The sequence below is a fragment of the Theropithecus gelada genome, chromosome 6 (assembly GCF_003255815.1).
Source record: "Theropithecus gelada isolate Dixy chromosome 6, Tgel_1.0, whole genome shotgun sequence".
NCBI lineage: Eukaryota > Metazoa > Chordata > Mammalia > Primates > Cercopithecidae > Theropithecus > Theropithecus gelada.
The window spans coordinates 128,127,242-128,147,786 of record NC_037673.1 but is presented as its reverse complement, the minus strand read 5'-3'; the positions used below and the strand labels follow the sequence as shown (position 1 = coordinate 128,147,786).

General features: G+C 37.8%; 1 protein-coding gene across 3 annotated transcripts in view; it reads left to right on the top strand.

The window, feature by feature from the left end:
* FNIP1 (folliculin interacting protein 1) overlaps positions 1-20,545 on the top strand; it is a 159,081-nt gene that overhangs the window by 43,721 nt on the left and 94,815 nt on the right. For all 3 annotated transcript variants that reach the window (XM_025387404.1, XM_025387402.1, XM_025387405.1), the window contains exon 2: positions 17,235-17,361. In XM_025387404.1, the coding sequence (XP_025243189.1) occupies positions 17,235-17,361 (127 nt within the window). The remainder of the gene's footprint in view (positions 1-17,234; positions 17,362-20,545) is intronic.

The following is a 20,545-nucleotide window of genomic DNA, read 5'->3' as shown; positions in this document are numbered from 1 at the left end:
GAAGTGAACAATGAGATCACTTGGACTCGGGAAGGGGAACATCACACACCTGGGCCTATCAGGGGGAGGGGGGAGGGATTGCATTGGGAGTTATACCTGATGTAAATGACGAGTTGATGGGTGCTGACGAGTTGATGGGTGCAGCACAGCAACATGGCACAAGTATACATATGTAACAAACCTGCATGTTATGCACATGTACCCTAGAACTTAAAGTATAATAGTAATATAATAATAAAAAATCTTTTTTCCATCTTGAGTTAATTTTTTTATATGGTTAAAAATTAAGGATCCAGATAAGGCTAGCCAGTTATCCCAGCACCTTTTATTTAATAGGGATTAACACCCTTTTTTGTTAAGCATCATTCCCCCTCCATGAAATTTTAACACCACGGATATGCTGTGTATTTGCCTATGTACTGTGACTTTTTTGAGGGCTACATCTCACTTAATATCTATGTATTTTTCTCTTCCCTTCCCCACCAAGAACCAGTTTGCCCTCTTGGAAGTGATCTTGCCTGCGTTGAGAATGCATGGCTTAGTCCTATTTTAGTTGTTAGTAATGTGTGTTACCGGAGTTCACATGGTCTTCTGAGGTGCAGTGTCAATGTGTAAAGGAGAGTGTCTATTCCAGCATGTTTATTTTCTATTAGCATTCTTTGAAGGTGTCAGATAAAAAAACATGCAGAGCAGATAAGTTGACACACTATAAATAAACATCTAAGTCTTAAAATGGCTTGTGGTTCATCACCCAATCGTTTTCTTACCAACGTTTAAATATGCTAAATACAATTGCTTAATAGTAATTACTAAGGAAAGTTTTTCTATAGTATATAAATTTGTGTGAATGGTGGTGGTATACTTAACACTCTTAGTGATTTGGCTTACATTTGTCTTCAGTTAAATTTTGATAAAAAAAAGAAGCAACGTGAAGTGGAAGGCAGTATCAGAAAAGTTAGGTTCTGGTAAAATGAGAGATCATTCTAAACACTTGAGTGCTGAACATAAACAAATACCAGTGAAGATAGAGTAGGGCTACAGGTGAAAAGAAGGGGCACCAGCCAGCACTATCCAGAACAGCAACTTTAGGTAGGTCAGTTTTGCTTCTCCTTCACTTCTTTCACTTGATGAAATGAATAAATTTAGAATGACTGTTACATTTAAACTTATTTGCCTATTAAAAGAGTCACTCTGTTGTGATTGTTTGTTGTTTAATATCATACTCTTCTAGTTTCAAGGAATTAATTTGTCAGGCACCTTTTTGGTAATAAGTTTATTTAGTTAATTTCATGTGTCTAGAGATTTCCATGTCACAACTTCTTTCTATTATAAGGTAAAGGGAATCAGAGCTTTATTAGTAACCCTTCACCATTTCAGGGACATACCCTGCAGAAGTACACGTCTTCCCAGATGATTTTGACCAGCAGTTTGTTTTCATTTTTTGTTTATGACTCTAGGGATGTCTGATCTAGACTAAAACAGCTTCACCAAGATTTCTGTTTAAACATAAAGCTATATTATTTTCATCTCTGCTTTAGACATTCCTATGCTATTCAGATATGACCCAAAATCAATAAGCCCTTCTATGAAGTGAGCTTTCATGTTTTACTCCATCCTTCCCTCCTCTATCTAATAATGCCTACGCTGCCTTTTCTTTGCATCATTTAGAACTCCTTCCTTGTGTCCCCACTTTCTTCCCAATTTGTCCACCTTTTTTTTTTTTTTGCCTTCAGAGGCCAGAGGCCATAATTCTTCCTTTTGCCTTTCCAGTAGGGAATGTTTATTTTGCCACACACTACCCAACTTTGGGCCTAGTAACTTGGCCCTGTCACTATTGCCTGGAGACTATTCGTGTCCTCTCATGAAAACCTGTTCTTTATGAGGCCTATGACATTGTACCACACTTTGTCCTATTTTGTTATTGGCATCCATGGCTGACATGCACCAGATGGTTGCCCATTATTCATCAAGAACTTTGACACTTGGCTGATAGTCCTTCTTTCTAGATCACTTTGTGCCATCATTTTGAGCAGCCCACACATCTTAACATTCTGGCCTTCCAGTTCCTTCTCTTATTCTCTACCTTTTTATGTTCTTGGCTGTACCTTGAGCCTTCTTAGCTAACTGACTTTCCTCTGTTTCTGAGATCTTCCCATTCTGACCACAACTTCATATCCTTTGATCTCTCATATCCATATTCAGACTTGTGCTTTAACTTCATTGAGACCACTGTATGTGATTTTTATTATTATTATTATACTTTAAGTTCTAGGGTACATGTGCAGAAGGTGCAGGTTTGTTACATATGTATACATATGCCATGTTGGTGTGTTGCACCTGTTAACTCGTCATTTACATTAGGTATGTCTCCTAATGCTGTCCCTCCCCACTCCCCGCACCCCACAACAGGCCCCGGTGTGTGATGTTCCCCTTCCTGTGTCAAGTGTTCTCATTGTTCAGTTCCCACCTATGAGTGAGAACATGCGGTGTTTGGTTTTTTGTCCTCATGATAGTTTGCTGAGAATGATGGTTTCCAGCTTCATCCATGTCCCTACAAAGGACATGAATTCATCCTTTGCTGCATAGTATTCCATGGTGTATATGTGCCACGTTTTCTTAATCCAGTCTATCATTGATGGTCATTTGGGTTGGTTCCAAGTCTTTGCTATTGTGAATAGTGTCACAATAAACATACATGTGCATGTGTCTTTATAGCAGCATGATTTATACTCCTTTGGAGTATATGGTAATGGGATGGCTGGGTCAAATGGTATTTGTAGTTTTAGATCCTTGAGGAATCGCCACACTGTCTTCCACAGTGGTTGAACTAGTTTACAGTCCCACCAACAGTGTGAAAGTGTTCCCATGTCTCCACATTATACTTTCCTTTTCTCCTATCAGCTCCATTCTGGCCACATTTCCTCAGCTAGTCAGTCATGACTTTTCTTTCTCACTGTCACTCTTAACCGCCTTGCTCCTTTTCGTTGTGGCTGCTCAGAAAATCTCCTGTTAAATCCATTGTCTACTTTTGGCCCTTTCACACCTGGAATCTTCTGTGGTGGTACAGAAAATCAGTCCTATCACAGATTTAAGGCTTCCAACTCAGCTGGGCCCTCAAATATGGTTTGATAGTCCTTTTGCTTTTTTTAGGCCAGCACCTTTCCCTATTTTCTTTGATGACTATGTTGGACTTTTATATCTCAAATCCTATACCCCAATTCAGGCCACCCACCTGACATATGCTTGTAAATATGCTTGACCCCTGCTTTTTAGAAAAAAAACAAATGATCAGATATAAATGCTCGATTTCATCTCTCCAGTTTGCATACTTACCTGCAGTAATTTTCACCTGTGGATCATTTTCCCTACCTCATTAAGTGTATTCTGCTGTTCATTAGGGTACACTTGCCCAGGATGCTGTGTCTTAACTTCTGTGGGATCTTAATCCAAAAATTATCTCTGATTACCTTTAAATTCTTTTTCTGATTCCTTCCCCTCAACTTGGAAATGTTAGAAAGGAAATATATGCCTTTTTTCCTCTATATATACACCTGTGTATTTCATACACATACACCTTTTTCCTTTTTTTAAAGAAGGGCTCTTGTAACCTCACTTCTTTACCTGACTCAGTGACCATGCATCTTGGTGATTCAAGATAATTTCAGTTTATTTCTATCTGTTTAGGATCCCTTTTTAGTTTTAAAACTGCAGTTTAGATGGTGGGTTATATGGTCACACTATTCCTCGCTGTTCCTTTTTTACATGGAATATTATATATTACCTTTCTCAGCTCTTTCTCTTCAATCAATAGTTATATGGTTATTCCTTCCCCTCTGCCTCCACTGAAACTGTTCCAGCAAGAGTACCAAAGACACCAAATTGCTAACTTCCATGAACACTTTTACTCTTCATAAATTTTGGTTTTTCTGCAACATTTGCATTGTACGTGATTCCTTTCTTTTCATCTTCCTTACCCTTTTTTTTTTTGAGACAGTCTCTCTGTCGCCCAGCTAGAGTAGAGTGGTGCAGTCTCGGCTCACTGCAGCCTCTGCCTCCCAGGTTCAAGCGATTCTCTTGCTTCAGCCTGCCGAGTAGCTAGGACTACAGACATGTGCCACTATGCCCGACTAATTTTTGTATTTTTAGTAGAGATGAGGGTTCACTATGTTGACCAGGCTGGTCTCGAACTCCTGACCTCAGGTTATCCACCCACCTCGGCCTCCCAAAGTGCTGGGATTACAGACATGAGCCACCGTGCCTGGCCCATCTTCCTTAACTTTTGTAACTTTGCTTTACCATGAGTTTTCTTTTCCTCTCTAGTAGTCTGTCGTTACTAATCTTCCCTGGCTTCTCTGCTTTTCTTCTCTCTGTTCTTAAAATAGTGATGTATCCTAAAATTCTAGTTTGTTAGTTCTTCACATTCTTTTCTATTTTCAATTAATATGTTCTCCCTGAAGGTTTCACTACCAATTGTGTGTCAGTAACTCCTGTGCCTGAAACTCTATTCCCGGCCATTCTCCTGAGCTCCAGACCATTTTTCTTTTTCTTTTTCTTTTGGAGATAAAGTCTTGCTCTGTCACTTGGGCTTGAGTGCAGTGGTGCGATCTTGACTCACTATGACCTCTGCCTCCCAGGTTCAAGTGGTTCTCCTGCCCCAGCCTCCCAAGTAGCCGGAATTACAGGTGCCCACCATCATGCCTGGCTAATTTTTGTATTTTTAGTAGAGATGGGGTTTTGCCATGTTGCCCAGGCTGGTCTCACACTCCTGATCTCAGGAGATCCACCCACCCTGGCCTCCCAGAGTGCTGGGATTACAGGCGTGAGCCACTGTGCCCGGCCACCAGACCGTTTTTCATCAATCTGTTGCACATCTGTTCTTCAGCTGTCTCACAGCCCCCTTGAACTCAATCTGGCAACACCCTTTTCCCAACTTACTCCCCCTCCTAAGATATTCTTTATCTTGGTTAATGGTATCTCGTGTCATCAAATTTGAAACCTGAGAGTCAGCCATTTTCATCCTTTATTCCCCATATACTCTTCCAGTTCCTATCTCTGCCTTCTAAATAAGATCTAGCTCTATCACTTTCTATTTTCAGTGCTATTCCTTAGTTCAGAGTATAACATTGTTTTCTCCAGGATTCTCTCTGTCTTATCAGTTCTTCAAGTTTCTGTCTGATTTTCTAAAATGCACGAGTGATCTTGTCAGCTATTGTTTAAAACTTTTGCTTACTCATTGCCTGGATGAAGAAGTCCGTATGTGTGTGTTGAACTGGTTATGTCTGTTCATCTGATGCTCCAGCCCGCCCTTATAGCTGTGCCTGTTACTTCAGTGCACACTCCTGAGCTAGGGTCACTAAGAATTACAGCAGATGCTATTTTCTTCTTCCAGAGAAGAGAATGCCCTTCTCCCCTGCCCATCACTTGAAGTTGAAACTTGCAGTATCACTTCCTACTCAAGAGGCCAAGGCCATACAGAATGATTTAGATAATGGACTGAAAGACTGCCTGGAATCTAAACCCAGCTTTGATACATTTACTAGCTAGCTGTGTTATTTTGGGTAGGTTGTTTAATCTCTCTATGCCTTAAATTTTCTTAACTGTAAAGTAGGGGTAATTGTAGTACCGGCCACATAGAGTTGTTGTAAAGATCAAATGAATTACTGTTGTGAAAATTAAATGAATTAGAAGATGTAATGCACCTAGAACAGTAGTAGCTGGCATACAATAGATGTGGTGTGTTAGTTACTATTTATTATTTATTGTATATAATTAATGGTTTTTCTTCAGTAAACTCTTACCTGACCTGCCTATGCACATCTCTTATCTAGATTGTAAGTTTGCCTCAGTCATATCATGTATCACATTGATAAAATCATTTGTCTATCTTTTCTATTAGACTGAGCGTTTCATGGTATGGCCATCTTTTTCTTTACATGCTTGAATGAACGCTTTTAAGTCAGTGAATGAATACATAAAGAATGTGACAGGAGAAATATTCCCAGTACCTGGCATTATGCTGTGAGTGTGGTAAATGGTTAATATGTCTGTTTTAGGCTGGACGTGGTGGCCCATGCCTGTAATCCCACCACTTTGGGAGGCCAAGGCAGGCACATCATGAGGTCAAGAGATTGAGACCATCCTGGCCAACATGGTGAAACCCTGTCTCTACTAAAAATACAAAAATTAGCTGGACATGGTGGTGCACACCTGTAGTCCCAGCTACTCGGGAGGCTGAGGCAGGAGAATTGCTTGAATCTGGGAGGTGGAGGTTGCAGTGAGCCGAGATTACGCCACTGCACTCTAGCCTGGCGACAGAGTGAGACTCTGTCTCAAAAAAAAAAAAGAAAATCTCTGTTTTAATGAGATATCTATAATGTAGTGTAACTTGATTAATATAGTTTTACTTTTTTTAGTAGTCTTTCTCTTTTAAAAATTGAGCTATAATTTACGTGTAATAAAATGCACATATTTTAAATGTATAATTTATTTTGAAAAATATATGCATCTATTTAACCACAATGGCAATAAAGATAAAGAACATTTTGATCACTCTGGAAAGTTCCTTAGTATACATTTCTACTCCATTGGCCTGACTCCCCACCCCTGATCATTGCTTTGATTTCTATCATTGTCCATTAGTTTTACCTCTTCTACATATGAATAGAATTATCAGTATGTGCCCCATTGTGTCTGGATTCTTTCACGCAACAGTAGTTTTTGAGTTCATCTTTGTTACCGTGTGATCAGTAATTCAGTCCTTGGTATTTCTGAGTAGTATTTCAGTGTAGAAATATATCATAGTTTGTTTATCCATTTTCTGTGGCATTTGGGGTTAAATAAAACTGCGGTGAACGTTTCTGTGAAAGTATTTGTGAACATTTATTTTCATTTTTATTGGTTAAATTCGTGTGAGAGGAACTGCTGAATCATAGCTGCCAAGAAATACTCTAAAAATGGTTGTACACTTTTACACTCCTACTAACAATGTATGGGAGTCCCAAGGGCTTCGTATTATTGCCAACCACTGGTGTTATTAGTTGTGTCAATTTTAACCATTCTGATGATTATGGCCATGTTTTTTTGTTTGTTTGTTTTTGTCTTTGTTTTGTTTTGAAATGATGCTTTGCTCTTGTTGCCCAGGCTGGAGTGCAATGATGCAATTGTGGCTCACCACAACCTCCACCTCCCGGGTTCAAGAGATTCTGCTGCCTCACCCTCCCAAGTAGCTTGGATTACAGGCATGCACCACCACACCTGGCTAATTTTATATATTTTTTTAGTAGAGATGGGTTTTTCTCCATGTTGGTCAGACTGGTCTCGAACTCCCAACCTCAGGTGACCTACCTGCCTTGGCCTCCCAAAGTGCTGGGATTACAGGTGTGAGCCACTGTGCCTGGCCATGGCCATGTTTTAATTTGCATTTCTCTGATGATTAACACTGTTAATTATCATTTCCACATACTGATTATCCATTTATATATATCCTTTTGTGAAATGCCCAAGTTGTACCTGTACCCTTTTAAAATTGGATTGTTTATTGTTTACTGCTTTGTGGGAGTTGTCTTAACTATTTATAAGTGCTTTATCAGATATATGCATTGCAAATATTGTCTTCCAATCCCTGGGTTGGCCTTTTTTTTTTTTTTTTTTTTTTTTTTTTTAGCTCTTTTTTTTGATGTTCAGGTTTAAAATTTGTATAAAGTCCAACTTACCAATTTATTATTTTATGCATAGTAGTTTTTGTATCTGGTTTAAGAAATCTTTGTCTAACCTAAGGTGGCACCATCACCTGTGTTTCTTTATAGAAGCTTTATAATTTTACCTTTTTCATAAAGTCCTATTTTAAATTAGCAAAGAATACAAATTCACAAATAAGTTTGGTAATAAAGCTTTTTTTATTATTGCTGAGATATACTTCACATTCTATAAAATTTACTCTTCTGAAGTGCGTGATTCAGTGTTTTAGATTCGTTTGGTGGTGGTTGTTTTGTTGTTGTTTTTGTTTGTGGTACATTTACAAAGTTTTTTGGTGACCACCACCACTGTCTAATTCTAGAACATTTCATCTCCCCAGAAAGAAACCCCATACACATTGCAGTCATTATGGATTTGCCTATTCTGGACAAGTCATATAAATGGAATCATCATACGTAGCCTTTTTGTGTTTGGCTTTTTTTCCTTCATTTAATGTTTTCAAGGTTCATCCATGTAGTATGCATTCTTTTTATGGCCAGATAGTTCATTGTATTGACATACCACATTTTGTTCATTCATGAGTTGATGGACATGACTTTTAACTTTTTAAAGAAAGCACGTTTGTTTTTTCTTTTTTTTTCCAGATTGTGGAATCCATTCACTCCTGAAATATTTAGTGCCTATGATATTACATTTACTCGGGGATATGTAGTTTTACTCATTTACGAAGCTTGGGACTGGAAATTCAAAGATGAATAAGATCTTCCCTCAGGGAGCTTTTTTTTCTAGTGGAAGAAACAGGCATGTGAACAGATAAATTACAGGACAATCTGATGAAGATACTATTAGATTTATAATCTAAGGTAAAGTGTAATCCCAAAAGTCAGTGGCTAACTCTGCTTAGAGGAATGAATAAGAACTTTATAGAGGAAGTGACATTTAGAGCTAGATCTTTAAGAATAAATAAGAGTTTGCCAGAGAGAGTGAGAATATTTCAGGTAGAAGACATGGCTTGTACAAAGGCATGGACTTGATATATCTTGGCACCTTTGAGAAGATCAGTATGATGATAATTATGGGTAACATGAAAGGAGTCCGGAAAAGCAGATCTGGGCCAGCCCATGAAGAGCTTTACATCTAAGAAAAGGAACTTGGATTTTATTCTTTGGGTGTTTGGGAGACCAAAGGAGTTTGGCTAAATGAGATGGCATCACTGCTTATATAAGGTCTATTAGAAGACCTCATATCTAACGAAGCCCAGCTTTTTATTTTTTCCAGAAAATTTTGTCCATATTAGGCACCTTTTAAAAAATGAATATACTGGCCAGGTGTGGTAGCTCATGCTGCCTGTAATCCCAGCAGATTACTTGAGGCCAGTAGTTTGAGACCAGCCTGACCAACATGGCAAAACCTGTCTCTACTAAAAATATAAAAATTAACTGGGTGTGGTGGCACATACTTGTAATTTCAGCTAATTGGGAGGCTGGGGCAGAAGAATCTCTCAAGCTCAGGAGGCAGAAGTTGCAGTAAGCCGAGATCATGCTACTGCACCCAGCCTGGGAGACAGAACGAGACTCTGTGTCAAAAACAAAACAAAACAAAACAAAACAAAAACCAAAAAGAAAGAATATACCTCACCCCAACACAAACCATTCTCTCACTACCACCTTCTATCATAGTTTATTGACTTACCTGAAATTATCATGTTAATTTATTTCTTTGCTTAACTACTGTTGTATCTTTCTTCCAGCGCAGGTTCTTTCTTGTCTTGCCCTAACCACTGCTTGACACATAGTAGTTACATATCTGTATTTAATGAATAAATGAACTATTCTACCTCTAATATCTTAAATTCTAGGATCCTGCCCTGTGAATTATAGCCTCCTATTCCTTGTACTGTCTGTCTTGCACTCTCCTTTGCATTTTTTTCATCTCTTTGACCCTACTGCCTCCATTTTCTTCTGTTATCCTTGTTCCATCACTGTGTTCCCTAACTAGCTTAGATCAATTCAGCTGTATTCTTGTCAGTCTTCTACTCCATTTCCATAGCCTTTCTTTTCTTCCGTATACCTGTCAAAACCCTTACCTTGGCACGGTCTGATCCAAATTCAAGCCCATGAGGTCCTACTGGAGAAAATCACCTAACTGTAGTTTGCAGCCAGTACATCGTCCTAGGTCGTAGTCTTCAACATTATGTAGATGTACAGCGTTGCCTGGAAATCTTATGTTTTGTATTCAACATACACTCATGCACTAGTGAATGATGGGGCTCTGTTCTGAGGAATGCATTTTTAGCAATTTTGTTGTTGTGCAAACATCACAGAGTGTACTTACACACACCTAGATGGATGGTATAGTTGGCTACACACCTAGGCTGTATGGTAATAGCCTTTTGCTCTTAGGCTACAAACTTGTACAGCGTATTGCTGTGCTGAACACTGTAAACAGTTGTAACAAAATGGTAAGTATTTGTGTATCTAAACATATCCAAACATAGAAAAGGTACAGCAAAAATATGGTTTAAAAGATAAAAAGTCGGTCGGGCACAGTGGCTCACACCTGTAATCCCAGCACTTTTGGAGGTTGAGGCAGGCGGATCACCTGAGGTCAGGAGTTTGAGACCAGCCTGACCAACATGGTGGAACCACATGTCTACTAAAAATATAAAAATTAGCCAGGCGTGATGGCATGATGGCACACGCCTGTAAACCTGGCTACTGGGGAGGCTGAGGCAGGAGATTCACTTGAACCCAGGAAGCGGAAGTTGTAGTGAGCCGAAATTGCACCACTGCACTCCAGCCTGGGCGACAGACTGAGACTGCATCTCCAAAAAAAAAAAAAAGATAAAAAGTGGTACACCTATTTAGGGCACTTAACGTGAATGGATCTTGTGAGACTGGAAGTTACTGGGTGAATCAGTGAGTGAGTAGTCAGTGACTGTGAAAAACCTAGGACATTGTTGTACACTACTGTAGATTTTATAAATAAGCACTGTATACTTAGGCTACATTAAATTTATTAAAAAATGTTTTTCTTCAATAATAAAATTAACCTTAGCTTATTGTAACCTTTTTACTTATAAACTTCATAATTTTAAAATCTTTTGAACTGTTGAACTGTTGTGTAGTAACTTTGCTTAAGACACAAACACATTGTACAGCTGTACAAACATATTTTCTTTCTTTATGTCCTTACTCTATAAGCTTTTTTCAGTTAAAAATTTTTAAGCTTTTTGTTAATAACTGAGACACAAACACACCATTAATCTAGGCCTACATAGAGTCAGGATTATCAGTATCACTATCTTCCATCTCCACATCTTGTCCCACTGTAAGGTCTTCAGAGGCAGTAACACACATGGAGCTGTCAGCTCTTATGCTAATAATGCCCTTTTCTGGAATACCTCCTGGAGGATCTGCCTGAGGCTGTTTCACAGTTAATTTTTTTTTAAGTAGGAGTACACTTTAAAATAATGACAAAAAGTGTAGTAAATTCATAAACCAGTAACATAGTCTTTTTTTTTTTTTCAGTCTGTTGCCCAGGCTGGAGTGCAGTGGCACAGTCTTGGCTCACTGCAACCTCTGCTTCCTGGGTTCAAGCGATTCTCCTGCCTCAGCCTCCCGAGTAGCTGGGACTACAGGTGCATGCCACCATGCCTGGCTAATTTTTTTTCTTTTTGTACTTTTAGTAGAGACGGGATTTCACCATGTTAGCCAGGGTGGTCTCAATCTCCTGACTTTATAATCTGCCCGCCTCGGCCTCCCAAAGTGCTGGGGTTACAGGCGTGAGCCACTGCACCCAGCCAACGTAGTCTTTTGTTATCAAGTATTGTGTATTTACATAATTGTATCTATAATACCTTCATATGACTGGCAGTGCAATAGGTTTGTTTACATGAGCATCACCACAAAACAATATTTTGTGCTACCATGTGATGACAGCTACAGTGTTACTAGGCAATGGGAGTTTTTGAACTGCATTATAATCTTATGAGACCACCATCATATATATGGTTTGTTGTTGACCAGAACATATGACTGTATTTTATTTCCCAACAACCGCTATTATCTTTTTTACTCTCTACTATCCCCACGTCTTACCACCTTTCCCTTACTTCCGTTCACCTGCTTGACAAGGAAAATGGATCTCTTAGCTATGGATTCCCTCCGCACCTTACCTTCATATCTACAAATCTTTGTGCACCCATGTACATCTTTATCTCCCTTCTTTCCATCCTAGTGTGAGAGTTATTTTCTTTGAGCTAATCCTTTCACTTGTGCTCTATATCCTGTTCTCTACTTCCTCAGAGGCGTTGTGTTTCTCCTTGACCTCAGATTCTGTCATCAACATACATGTAAACCTGTTCATGCCATGGTATTTCTTTTTCTTTTCTAAAATATTCTTTTTCATTGGTTTCCATGAGACCCCTTTCCCTATTTTCATCCTTTGTCAGTCTGTTCCTTTACAGTTTCTTTGCATAGTTGAAAGCACAATTTAGTAGAAACAGTTGAGTGTGATGCAAGTCATTGTGGTTTAAGGAGGAGTCTCTGCTTTAGCCTGGATGTCTAGGTAGGTCTTTATCATTTACTACCACACAGACATTTGCTGATTAGACAGAAGAAAACTAAAATTATATTTTCTGTCAAGAATTTGGGATGAAGATGTTTTATGTTGCCAGTTATACATAGTTTCACATACGTTGACAGAATTAGGGTTAAGGCTCTCTTAAGGAAGTGAAGAATTGTGCCTGGTGGACAACCCACACAGTGGCCAAAAATATTCACAAACTGTACCTCTGACAAAAGTCTAATATACACAATCTATAAGGAATTTAAACAATTTAACAAGCAAAAACAACCCCTATAAAAAGTGAGCAAAGCTATGAACAGACACTTCTCAAAAGAAGACATCCAAGCTGCCAAAAAAACATGAAAAAATGCTCATCATCACTAATCATCAGAGAAAGACAAATCAAAACCACAATGAGATACCATCTCACACCAGTCAGATTGGCTGTTATTAAAAAGTCAAAAAATAACAGGTGCTGGTGAGGCTGTGGGGCAAAGGGAATGCTTATACACCATTGATGGGAATGTAAAGTAGTTTAGCCACTGTGGAAAGAGGTTTGAAGATTTGTCAAGCAACTTTGAAAGAGAACTACCATTTGACTCCACGATCTCATTACTGAGTATGTAAAAGAAAACAAGTTTACCAAAAAGACACATGCACTTGTATGTTCGTTGCAGCATTGTTCACAATAGCAAAGGCATGGAATCAACCTAGGGTCCCATCAGTGGTGGATTGGATAAAGAAAATGTGGTACATATGTACTATGGAATACTATGCACAATTGCTTCAAAGAGAATAAAATACCTAGGAATCCAACTTACAAGGGATGTGAAGGACCTCTTCGAGGAGAACTACAAACCGCTGCTCAATGAAATAAAAGAGGACACGCACAAATGGAAGAACATTCCATGCTCATGGATAGGAAGAATCAATATAGTGAAAATGGCCATATTGCCCAAGGTAATTTATAGATTCAGTGCCATCCCCATTAAGCTACCAATGACTTTCTTCACAGAATTGGAAAAAACTAAAGTTCATATGGAACCAAAAAAGAGCCCTGATTGCCAAGACAATCCTAAGCCAAAAGAGCAAAGCTGGAGGCATCACGCTACCTGACTTCAAACTATACTACAAGGCTACATTAACCAAAACAGCATTTTACTGGTACCAAAACAGAGATATACACCAATGGAACAGAACAGAGCCCTCAGAAATAATACCACACATCTGCAACCATCTGATCTTTGACACATCTGACAAAAACAAGAAATGGGGAAAGGATTTCCTATTTAATAAATGGTGCTGGGAAAACTGTCTACCCTTAAGTACAAAGCTGAAACTGGATCTCTTCCTTACACCTTATACAAAAACTAATTCAAGATGGATTAGAGACTTAAATGTTAGACCCAAAACCATAAAAACCCTAGAAGAAAAGCTAGGCAATACCATTCAGGACATAGGCATGGGCAAGGACTTCATGCCTAAAACACCAAAAGCAATGGCAACAAAAGCCACAATTGACAGATGGGATCTAATTAAACTAGAGAGCTTCTGCACAGCAAAAGAAACTACCATCAGAGTGAACAGGCAGCCTACAGAATGGGAGAAATTTTTGCAATCTGCTCATCTGACAAAGGGCTAGGATCCAGAACTACAAAGAACTCAAACAAATTTACAAGAAAAAACGAACCCCATCAAAAAGTGGGCAAAGGATATGAACAGACGCTTCTCAAAAGAAGACATTTATGCAGCCGACAGACACATGAAAAAATGCTCATCATCACTCACCATCAGAGAAATGCAAATCAAAACCACAATGAGATACCATCTCACGGGAGTTAGAATGGGGATCATTAAAAAGTCAGGAAACAACAGGTGCTGGAGAGAATGTGGAGAAATAGGAACACTTTTACACTGTTGGTGGGACTGTAAACTAGTTCAACCATTGTGGAAGACTGTGGCAATTCCTCAAGGATCTAGAACTAGAAATACCATTTGACCCGGTGATCCCATTACTGGGTGTATACCCAAAGGAGTATAAATCATGCTGCTATAAAGACACATGCACACGTATGTTTATTGTGGCACTATTCACAATAGCAAAGACTTGGAACCAACCCAAATGTCCATCAATCATAGACTGGATTAAGAAAATATGGCACATATACACCATGGAATACTATGCAGCCTTAAAAAAGGATGAGTTCATGTCCTTTGTAGGGACGTGGATGCAGCTGGAAACCATCATTCTCAGCAAACTATCACAAGGACAGAAAACCAAACACCGCATGTTGTCACTCATAGGTGGGAATTGAACAACGAGAGCACTTGGACTCAGGAAGGGGAACATCACACACCAGGGCCTGTTGTGGGGTGGGGGGAGGGGAGAGGGATAGCATTAGGAGATATACCTAATGTAAATGACGAGTTAATGGATGCAGCACACCAACACGGCACATGTATACATATGTAACAAACCTGCACATTGTGCTCATGTACCCTAGAACATAAAGTATAAAAAAAAAAAAATAAAAGACAAAAAACCGATTCATATTTTAGTTCCCCTGTTAAAAAGATAAACCCTAAAGGAGCAGTTTCACTCATACAGAGACCCTTGTGAAATTTTACTATTTACTGTCCTAACTTATTGTTTGTTCTAAGTTAATTAGATAACTGGTCTAACTAGTCTATATCTTAATCAGTAAATGTCTGTATTCATTTTCAAGGCTTATATCTAGTTAGCATAATCATTTTCTTATTTTACAAAATGCCTTAGAACATAAAATCAGGTATTTTTCTCAAAAATTGACTAAATGATATTTTGTTCCTTCGTTATTCATCTGAATAGTTATAAATGCAAGAGAATATAGTGACCCATTTCATTGTCTTAAACTTTTTTCGTATTTTTTGGTTTTACTCTTTCTTCCTACTTACAATAATTGACTAAATAATATTTTATTAAGTAACTTGACTCAACAATTGACTAAAAAAAAAGAGAAAATGTGGTACATATGTACTATGGAATGCTACACAGCCATAAAAAAGAATGAAATCCTGTCCTTTGCAGCAACACGGAGGCAGCTGGAGGCCGTTATCCTGAGTCAATTAATGCAGGAACAGAAAATCAAATAGCACATGTTCTCAGTTATAAGTGGGAGCTAAACAGTGGATACTCGTGGACCTAAGGATGGCAACAATAGATACTGAGGACTAGTAGAGCAGGGCAGGAGGGAGAAGGGAAAGAGTTGAAAAACGTAATGGTTGGGTTCTGTGCTCACTCTCTGGGTGACAGCATCAATTGTACCCCAAACCTCAGCATCATGAGATATATGGATGTAACTCCTGAGTATGAAAGTTGAAATTATGAAAAATTAAAATCCTGTTGTAACTAATAAGAAACAGCTCCTGGCATGTCAGTTCTCCCATTTCTTAGCAGCTGTCCTGTGATTTGTATTGTGTTCCGTTCACCGGATATTTGTCATTTGGTTTGTTTTCTCTTTCCCTTCTTCCCTACCTCATCCACCCCATTAATCTTTTAAATTGTGGAATGTAATGGATATATAAAAGTACATAAAACAAATGTGATGTACTGTTTAAATACATACTGTAAAGATCCATGTCAGCACTATCTGGTCAAAACAGAACGTTGTCATTGCCCCAATTCACCTGTTATGTCCCTTTTCTGGTTACACTTTTCCCTCCACCTTACTCCTAGAAGTAATTACTCTCCAAACTCTGGAGGTCGTTACTTACTTTGTTTTCTTTATATTTTAAAAACTAAGTATGCACCCCTAGACAAACATTGCCCGTTTTTAACCTCTATATATATAAGTGGAAAAATACAGTAGCTATCTGTGTGTGTGTGTGAGTCGTCGTCTGACTTCTTTTGCTTGTGGTCTATCCATTTTTGCCTATAGCTGAAATTCATTCATTGTGATAAATTTTTCTGGAGTGGAATTGCTAGTATCAACTTCATTTTTACTGGGATTCGTTTGTGTGTATATATGTATACACACACGTATATAATAAAGTATACACACACATGCAGATATATATACACACACAAAAAAAATTTATATATATATATATAGACTTTTTCAAAAACTTTTCTAAAGAGATTGTACCAATTTATTTATTTTTATTTTTATTTTTTGAGACAGGGTCTCATTCTGTCACCCAGGGTGGAGTACAGTGGCATGATCACAGCTTGCTGTAGCCCCGACCTTCCAGGCTCAAGCGATCCTCCCACTGCAACCTCTTAAGTAGCTAGGACTACAGATGCATGCTGCCATGCCCGGCTAATTTTTTTAACTTTTTGTAGAGATGGGGTCTCACTATGTTGTCCAGGTTAGTCTTGAACTCCTGGGCTCAAGTGATCCTCCTACCTTGGACTCCCAAAGTCCTGGGATTACAGGTGTGAGCCACTGCACCCAGGAGTTGTGCCAGTTTATATTCATACCAACAGCATATGAGAATTTTCACTATACTTGATTGCTTTCTACTTTTTTGTTTGTTTGTTTTTTGTCTTGTGAGTCCTTTGCTATTATTTAAACGAAAGCCATTTCATTTTTCACATTTCCATATTGGAGAAATAGTAACAAAACTACTTAAAAATATGGGTTAACCTTATTATGTCATCTTGGTCCATCACATGAAATCAGTACTTATTTTCATTATGTTAAATATACTTATGTATATTTATTAAGTTAATGCTTTTAAAAATGATATGGGATAACTATATATATACTAAATGATAGTTACTACTATTATTTTTAAATAAAAATAATTTTGTTTTGCCTTTATTTTTACTTTAAAGTTTTCAGCCATGAACTGGTGATATTTTATATAAAGATCTATATATTATTTAACAATAAGATAATTTTGGGCTTTTATTATATAGGTTTATTTCTAAGAATGTATATGGAATATTTATTAATGTAACTCTAATGGATCTTTACTTTTCTTTCAAGTTGGCCTTTACCAGAGTTTGATCCAAGCCAGATTCGACTGATTGTATATCAAGACTGTGAAAGACGAGGGAGAAATGTTTTGTTTGACTCCAGTGTTAAGAGAAAAAATGAGGACATATCAGTATCGGTGAGCATCATTATTGATTTGGTTGACTTTTAATGTTGAATATTTTGATAATTCCAGTATTATCAAACTGGATAATTGGGACTGAGACAGAAGAAAATAAGTGGATGTTGGGGCTGAGGGAGAAGGAAATGTTTGGTGAATCTAACATTTTAGTTTGAATAGCTGAGGAGTGGTTTGATGCTTAAGAGTCACAGAATTGGAGATGGTCAAGCAGACAGTTGAAATCCAAGGCTAACTACAAATGCGATAAGCATGTCTTATTTGTATTTAGATTGCTAACAACAGCTCAGCAGAACTTGGCTGAGGCTGATTTTTTTTTTTAATTATCTCGATTATTTTTGATTACTTTTTTGGCAAGCATTTATTGAAGGTTTTTTTTTTTTTTTTTTTTTGTATTTGATAGTATCCTATTGAATTTCAACATATGACCTCTCCTTTACTCTTAATTTTGATTAATGCTATTCATTGTGTGTTTGTGCAGCTTTTTCTTTTTTATGTTAAACAGCCCTGTAAGAATTGACTCATGCTGTTTTTTGAACTCTCCTTGCATACCTTTTCTGGGATGATGCTTCATTAGTCTCATTAATTTCTCTCCTGCTGATGTGTTCCTTCTTCCCTCTCAGCTTTTCTCTTTGCTTGGAAACATTCACAAAGCCTCTTTACTCAACACTAACAAAATATTTTTTACTTTTTCCTTCAGGTTTGTGTTTGTCTAGTTCAGGCTACTATAACAAAGTACTGTAGACTGGGTGCCTTAAACAAGAAACTTTTGTTTCTCCTAGCGTATTTGGGTTTTTTGTGAGGCCTCTCTTCTGGGTTGCAGACTGCTGACTTCTCACTCTACCCTTACATGGTGGAAAGAAGGCAAGAGAACTCTTCACAGTCCTTTTTATAAGGGCACCAACCCCATTCATGAGGACTTCATTCTTATGACCTAATCACCTCCTAAAGTTCCCACCTCCCTAATATCATATGTTGGGTTAGGACGCCATATGAATTTTGAGGAGACACAAGCATTCAGTCCATAACAGTGTCCTCTCTCTTTTCCCATCCCTGGCCTCTTTGTCCCTCTCAGTCATCTTTCTTGGTGTCTGTTAGTGTCTCTCATTTTCCCTTTGTCTCTCTATCACTCAGGCTCTCTAGAGTGTCTCTTCTCAGTCTCTCTATCTGTTGGTCTCTCCTTGGTCTTCTCTGTCTCTTGGTGTCTCAGTAGTAATATATTGACTCTCTTCTCAAACTATCCAGTTATTACTCAACTTTCTGAAATTTGCCTATAAGTCTACTCTTCTTTTTATTATCAAAGTTTTCTAGAAATTTATCAGTGTCTAGAAATCAAACATTGTTGACTACTTCCGGTCTCATTTATTTTATTATGCCTTTATCCTGTATACTATCTCCCTTAGTTGAAAATTTATCCTCCTTCAGGGTTTATTTTATGACAACTTTATGAATCCTTTTTGATTTTCTCTAGGTAAATTTATTTTCTCCTCCATCAGAATTCTCATAGTTCATTACTCACATTCATAGCCTTCTATATAATAGCTGTATTTGTATGTGTATTTGTTACTAGACTGGGAAAAAAAAATCTTAAAATAAAAAATTGTCCTGTTACTCACCTTTATTTCCTACACTGCACACTGCCTTACATGTGGTAAGTACTTAGGACATATTTTGATCAGTTGTAATTACTGTTAGGAAGTTTATTTTCAAAATCCTGTAAATACTTCCTGAAGATTTTATGTCTTCCTTTTGAACACTACTGTACATATTGAAATACTCATTGTCTGTCCTGGGTTCTATATATGGAAAGAAGGACATTGTGTTGTAAATTTTTTTAAACTTTCTACATTATAATTTGGGTTCATACATAATAATGACGTTATGTTTAAGCATTAGCAGTTTGCTGGATGAAAGTAAATTATTCAGCTTTGCTGTATTTGTACAATATTCTATTTTGCTATGGTAAATGTTGAAGTTACTTCTCATGTTGTTCTTTCTTAGTTTTAAAAAACTTTCCTTAGTTTAAAACAATTTACAAGAGAGAATAAGGACTACAAATACTATTTTGACCATTCAGTGTACCAAAGCTTTTTATTTTTTTGAGACAGGGATTTTTGTTGTTGTTGTTTGTTTTCTTGAGACAGGGTCTTGCTCTCTCGCCCAGGCTGGAGTGCAGTGGTAGTCTCAGCTCACTGCAACCTCTGCCTCCCAGGCTCAAGCAATTCTCATGCCTCAGCCTTGCGAGTAGCTGAGATTACAGGTGTGCACACCACGCCTGGGTAATTTTTATATTTTTAGTAGAAATGGGGTTTCGCCATGTTGGCCAGACTGGTCTCGAACTTCTAGGCTCAAGCTCTCCGCCTGCTTTGGCCTCATAAAGTGCTGGGATTACCAGCGTGAGCTACCTTGCCCGGCCTATTTACCAAAACTTTTATTGAAAACATTCTTTTTAAAAAAATGAGAATATGATGTCACCATGAGTTATAAACAGAAAGTCAAGCTTTAGAATGTGAAGCTTACAAAATTGTTTTACTCTGTTCCCTTTATCAAAAAAGAAATTAAAACATTTTCTCATTTGGAAACAGCGTCCGTCTGTCCTGCTATGTTGCCCAGCCTGGACTTGAATTCCTGGGATCAAACAGTCCTCCCTCTTCAGGCTGCTTGGGACAGTTTGTTATCAGCCTGAATCTGAATTTTAAGATTATTTTTGAAAAAATGTCATTCGAGAGTTGCCAGGTAGGAGTAGAAGATAGTAATATTTGGGCCCACCCAATATGTTTGAGTGTATTTAGTTAAATCAAAATCCTATTGATTGTTTACTTTGAAGCTATTTCAGCATTAAAAAATAGTCATTGTAAAAATACTTATTGAAGTCCTTTTAAATGTGTAAGACACATGGCAGTTTTCCTTGTAAAGATTATAGATTATCATAACTCACTTTTAGTACCTTTTATCTGGAGTGGGAGAGAAGACAATATTTCACAGTGGAATATTGATGCATTTCTGCTTTTGGTTGAACCAAAGAATTGTCAGTGAAGACTATAACAGCAGTTTATGAACATAAGCAGATCATTTTTGTATTTCCATGCAACACAGACATTGTTGCAACACACAATGTCGTATGTAGAGTATATTTAATGGGTTTTGGGAGAAAATTAGGAAGCTATGTATTTTATTTCATTTT